Genomic DNA, 6,238 nt, shown 5'->3' with positions numbered 1-6,238 from the left:
TCAAAAATGTCTAATTTCTAATTTTTTATTTTTATGATTAAATATCTTTTTCTCCACTCCAAAGCATTAGGTGGCGTTAATGCACCTTAGAGCAGTTTGACACCCGTTGAAAACGAGAAAGAATCAGTATAGTAATACTAAGTACTACCTGCGGGGGGCAGCATTGTGCTTCACGGTGTTCAGCCTGCCGGAAATGCATGAGAAGAACAATGTTCCTTCACGGATTCCGTAGCCGTGAGGACAACATGTAAATGTCAAACGTGCCTGTAGTGAGTTATTGGACTTGTCTAATGTCCAAAGTGAGCTAACAACAGCCATTTAAGTTTTATTCTCATAAGAGAACCATGTTGAACCATTTTACTCGTCACAAATGATGTGAGCGGAGGAGGAAAAATGAATGGAGGTGACACTGTTTCTCGAATGTTAGCTAGCTAACGAGCAACTTCACAGTGATGTTGGCGACTTTGTCGAGGGTTAAACTCCCTCGCTTGCTTTCTACGGAAATATTGTCAGGGTCCACATTAGGACCGAGATTTCGAGGAAACGGTCTGAGCTTGGTGTTTCGTAGTTCTCCACTGAAAGACACCGCTGATGTTAGAAATGTCTGCACCTCACGTACAACGTTCGCCAAAGTCCGAGGAAACCAGAAGAGTGAGATTTCAGAGAAGAAACTGGTACGTACTGAGCTTTTTATTATTATTGTTTTTTGTTTTACCACACTAAACGAGTTTATATGCATTTGTGAATTAGTATTAAAGAAAAACAACAAATAACTGAATTACCTTAACAACAGTTGCAGCCAACATTTAGTTATAATACCATATTCAGACTTGTTATGTTTGGGAGAGTCCACTGCTTTTGTTTTGTCCCCGTTATTATAGCAACATTTGTTCTGCTAAGCAGCTACACTGTCCTAAAGCACAACTGTTGTATTTTTATTATTTTTATTTTATTTTGTAAGGTACCTTGTGTGTTTGAAAGGCGCCCATACATTAAAGGCATTATAATTATTATTATTAACTGCCAAACACCAACATGTATTAGTAACTGTGTTTACATCATCAGTCATATGTCAATAATGACACTGTCAATGCTAAATTCATTTTTTGTTTCATTACCCAGATTAAGATTATGCTGAGAATTAGCAATAAGCATGATAAATTGAGTGTAAAAGAAAAGTTGAAAATTGAAATTTAATTTGAAGTATTTTGGAGGACTGGGCATCTTCACTGATTTTACTATTTGATAATTTACTCTATTCTATTTCGATAACCGATATGAATGTTACAAAATAAATCATCAGAACTGATTCATTTTAGTTTGTAGACAAAACAAGACCTTAAAGAACGTCATCATTTGAAGTATGGAAAACACAGATCAATATATAGACATTTTATGGACCAAACAATCAAACCAAAGGAACTGACAAATTAAATGATTATGAAAATAATTATTTGTTGCATCCCTGGTCTAATTATTCTTTGACTTGTGTCCCATAGACTCGTCACTTTGTAGACCATCGCCGTGTGAAGCTAGTGGCTGGGTCAGGTGGTAAAGGTAACTGCTGCTTTCACAGTGAACCCCGAAAAGAGTGGGGGGGACCGGATGGAGGGAATGGAGGTGATGGAGGAAGCATCATTATTAAAGGTAAGTTTTGGCTTCGTCTGTGTAAAGAAATGTGTACTGACACAAGTCTATATGCCATGTGTATACTACACTTTTTTCAAAAATGTCTTTACACACTGTTCATTTAAAAACACATTTCCATAAACGTGTCTATGGTTCGTGTGCCTTTTAGCTGATCGATTTGTCAAATCATTGGCGCAAGTAGCTGCGATTTACAAGGGAGAGGATGGGCAATCGGGTGGCAACAAGAATTGTTACGGTCGGAACGGCAGCTCAACCCATGTTTTTGTGAGTCCGTGCATTTAATATATTTATAAATAGATTTCCATCATGTTTGTTCAGCCTCCTGCCTAACTTAATCCGTGTGATATTTTAAAAGGTACCATTAGGTACTGTGGTGAAGGAGCAGGGCAAAACTGTAGTGGATCTTTCTAAACATGGGCAAGAGTTTTTAGCTGCATTTGGAGGAGCCGGAGGGAAGGGGAATCGTTTTTTTTTGTCCAACGAGAACCGCGCCCCCTTGACCGCAACTGCAGGAATCCCCGGCGACGAGAGAGTCCTTCACTTGGAGCTACGCACCATGGCACATGCTGGACTGGTGAGAAAATGCTTTGTAATTTGCAAAAACATTGCTTTATTGTTTTAAGATTTTTATTTTAATTAAAATTAATATCTCATCAGGTGGGGTTTCCTAATGCTGGGAAATCCTCTTTGTTGAGAGCCATCTCTAATGCCAGGCCTGCAGTGGCTGCTTATCCTTTCACAACACTCAACCCACATGTCGGAATTGTCAATTACAGGGATCATGAGCAAGTTGCAGGTACCTGGTTTTAATATATTAACATATCATTTATTATTTTACATTTTGTTACATTTCATTTTCTCTTTACTCTTTATTATTTTACAACAGAATAAGCTTCACTAGTATCTTGTTTTGCAGCTTTTATGATTTAAAAAATAACATGCATGTTCTGCTTTTACTAATTTTTCATATACAATTCACACACAGACAAGACATACACACAATTATTTTATTCCTAATTTCTCTGTGTAGTGGCTGATATCCCAGGCATCATTCAAGGAGCTCATCTAAACCGAGGCTTGGGCATCTCTTTCCTGCGACACATAGAGCGCTGTCGCTTCCTCCTCTTTGTTCTGGACCTGTCCTCTCCAGAGCCCTGGACTCAGCTGGAGAACTTACGCTATGAACTGGACCAGTATGAGCCGGACTTGTCCCAGCGCCCTAAGGCCATCGTAGCCAACAAAATGGACTTACCTGGTGCCCATGAGAAGCTTGAGACTCTAAGGAGCCGTGTCATGGAACCTGTCATCCCTGTGTCAGCTCTAACAGGACACAACACAGAGGAGCTCATCCTTCATCTCAGAGAGTTGTATGATGGATACCATCAAGCACAAGGTACTAGTGAAGGAAAACCAACCACATAGTTGTAAAATGTCATCTGTAATTTCTATAGAATGTATTATTGCTTAATAAATAGTTAAACAAGGCAAAATTTAGTGTATTTTATTAATTATCTGACACTTGTTGCTAAGAAGACATACTGTAGGTCAGGTCTTTTTCAATTGGGAGTGTAAGGTATCGACACATTATCAACACTGACTTTGCTACAGAAATGAGTGCACTACTGTTTTTGTGAAACTTCCTGAGACCCAGAAACACAGTTTCTTAGCCACTTAACCACAGACTTGCCTCATAAAATGCACTCCTGCAATATTTTAAGAGGATTTCCATTGCTTTATCTCACTGTTAACATTTAGCAGACACTTTCATCCAAAGCGACTTACAATCAGCCAGGGGTGGAGTCGAACTTGCGACCATTGCGACTATGATGTTTTTCGAGTACCGGTCTTAACCACTGAGCCACTCCACCCCGTAACTTTGTGTCACTGAGGTAAATTTGAGCAAGTGATTTCAAACACTTCAGACACTCAAAAGAAAACACATTTAAATGTAATGATAGCGACAGTACTGGATTAACAAATCCTGTATGCTGTGATCTAAAATTGCTGATTTTATCCATGGACTTTGGTGCACAGGAGAGCGGTTGGATTGGCAAATTCATGTCAAAGTTTACCCCAGTTAGACAAATAATTTTAAGGTAATATAACAAATAAAAGACATTAGTGGACCTGTAGATGAGAAGAATGATTTTGATGAAAAATGGACATTCATTACAGTTAGGTTGAATTAGGTTGAATTGGGAAACACTATTTTTCAAGTACCAAAATAAACCAGCAGGGGGCATGATGCAACATCATTTTGAATAATAAGTACATTCTGCTTATTGTACACATTTACAACAATGGACCATAACATAAGGACTAGCAGTTATCACTTTAAATGTTGTGGCGGAGAATTTTGCACATTTATTTTCAAATCTATTTTTAAAATTAGTCCCTAATGGTTTTGGGTATTTAATGAAATGTAATAAAATAAAATAAAGTCAAATTAAATTAAATTAAATTAAATTGAATTGAATTGAATTGAATTGAATTAAATTAAATTAAATTAAATTAAATTAAATTAAATTAAATTAAATTAAATTAAATTAAATTAAAAATGACATTACATTACAGTTTTAATTTTTTTTATTACTCCATTGAAAATAAACCAAAAAAGATAGAAGAAATAAATCATTACGAAAAATATAATTTATTTTGCTACATTATCTGCATCATGTTATTTACTTTTTGATTTGTATAATTTGCAGTTTTTGTTTTTTGGGGTTTTCATCACTTGATTGGTCTATTAGTGTTTTTTCACAAGTAGTCCTAGTGTTTCAGTAGTTTCATAATGAGGAATTTGTAGAAGTGAGAAAAATGAATGACGAATAATCTTTGCCACTTTGCACAGTGTATAACATATCCCATAGGCACGTTTTTGATGTAAGTAAAATGAAACAACACAAGTAAACATCATTTGTAGTATATACAGACCACTTCACATGTTTTCTCAGACCTGTGGATATGTACCCGCATACATACTCACAAAATTATGCACACACATGCAAGAATAAACCCATAGAAAACACAGAAACATAAAACCCGCTTGAAAAGCTGGTAGTGGCTGACTGTAATTACCGTAGTGCCTTATTTACACAGTGGATAACCGCTGTGCAAATGTTTCCACGACAACAATTTTCTCGTCAAACTGAAAAAGTCGGGCCCAAGACTATACATGATAAACGTGTACAAAGTGGAATGTTAAAAACACATGAAAAACAAATGCAATTGTGAAAAACAAATGCAAGTGTTAAAAACACATGGAAAAACAAAAGCAAATGTTAAAAACACTTGCAAAACTATTAACCTATTTTAGATAGGTTAATAGTTTTGCAAAAACTACTTTTTTATTACTTGCTACTGTCCAATGAAAACACTGTAAATTTGATACCCTAACTCATCATCACACTAGGTTCCCACACACGTGACAACATTACAATGGCATTTATTTTATTGTGCATTTTTAGTAACATTTGCAACTATTGTTTTCCTGATTTATCTATTATTTATTGGGAATGAGTCAGCATTTCTTGATTATTATTTGTATCTTATTCTTCCGCATTCTTTCCAGTTAAGTTTTTACTATTCATATATCAAAATGTTCGGCTCATTCTGGACATTTCTAAACAATAATAATAATGATAATAATAATAATTTACTGCAGGTTAGGCTGGGGATCAGTAGTTTAGCATGTGTCATCTTCTAACCTGTTTGATCCTGATATGTCCTCGGGCAATTAAACCATTATTGTTCTGGTGGCTGTGCGTGAATGCTTGCATGTATGTGTTACCGTGAATGGGTGTGGATGGTATGTGACAGGAAAGCGCCACACACTGAAGCGCGGTGTGGATGTGTTGATGAATGGGTGAATTGCAGAACTGAAGTATGAAGCACTTTGAGTGATCATCAAGGTCGGGAAAGTGCTCTCACCTTAGGTGAAACTTGTGTAGTGATCATCATTGGTACGGTTTTTACAGCTTCTGCTGACAGACTGATGAAGTTTTGCTTGTGTTCCGAAGACAGTGATGTCGTTACGTGAGTCATTTACTCGGTGAGGGGTATTTTCTTTTTTCTTTTTGGCAAACAGAAGTGCCAATGATGGCAAGAATTCAAATCAGATTGTGTCTGTATAGGCCAGGCATGTCCAAAGTCCGGTCCGCGGGCTAATCACGGCCCATAAACTGCAGTACTGTTGCCAGAAGTCGTACGGCCACGGCTGCAATACCCACTACCTTATTTAGAGATACAGCCCCACTTACGGAGGCGGAGTGAGACTCTGCAAGTTGTCTGATTGCCCATCTTCGTCAGACTACGGCCGTTGCTCAATTTAAACTGTGCACGTAAACGCACTGTGTGATAGTGACGTAATGTTCTTTGCCGTGTTTGAGCCTGTGCCGGAACATAATGTGATTAGATTGGCCAGTGATGCTTCCCACGATGCTTTGGAAAGTTGGGATGTTTCTCAACTTGTAATAAACATAATGCAACCAAAATGAAGCAACGGATCCACAATGTAGTTTGCAGCAGCAGCAGCAGTCAAAATTGAAACAAGTCAAATTACCGTACAAATGGTCTCAAAACTGTGAGA

The 6,238-nt window shown here is 37.2% G+C and overlaps 1 protein-coding gene across 1 annotated transcript; it reads left to right on the top strand.

Moving 5' to 3' along the window:
- The first annotated feature begins 214 nt into the window (after positions 1–214).
- mtg2 (mitochondrial ribosome-associated GTPase 2) lies at positions 215–3,140 on the top strand. The gene is made up of 6 exons (XM_058643879.1): positions 215–674; positions 1,500–1,647; positions 1,799–1,914; positions 2,006–2,224; positions 2,308–2,446; positions 2,681–3,140. Exons 1-6 carry the CDS (start codon positions 453–455, stop codon positions 3,070–3,072), a joined length of 1,236 nt encoding a protein of 411 aa, XP_058499862.1. The 5' UTR covers positions 215–452; the 3' UTR covers positions 3,073–3,140.
- The last annotated feature ends 3,098 nt before the right edge of the window (positions 3,141–6,238 follow it).

This window comes from Solea solea, chromosome 11 (assembly GCF_958295425.1).
Source record: "Solea solea chromosome 11, fSolSol10.1, whole genome shotgun sequence".
Taxonomy (NCBI): domain Eukaryota; kingdom Metazoa; phylum Chordata; class Actinopteri; order Pleuronectiformes; family Soleidae; genus Solea; species Solea solea.
The sequence above is the reverse complement of the archived record's forward strand: the minus strand, read 5'-3'. Positions and strand labels throughout refer to the sequence as shown.

What these genes read in the sequence shown, in the direction of transcription:
- mtg2 (XM_058643879.1), top strand. Translation starts at nt 453, where the DNA reads ATGTTGGCGACTTTGTCGAGGGTTAAACTCCCTCGCTTGCTTTCTACG. An exon ending in AGGAAGCATCATTATTAAAG is followed by an intron (nt 1,648 to 1,798) that starts GTAAGTTTTGGC and finishes TGTGCCTTTTAG; the next exon opens with CTGATCGATTTGTCAAATCA. An exon ending in CCATGGCACATGCTGGACTG is followed by an intron (nt 2,225 to 2,307) that starts GTGAGAAAATGC and finishes ATATCTCATCAG; the next exon opens with GTGGGGTTTCCTAATGCTGG.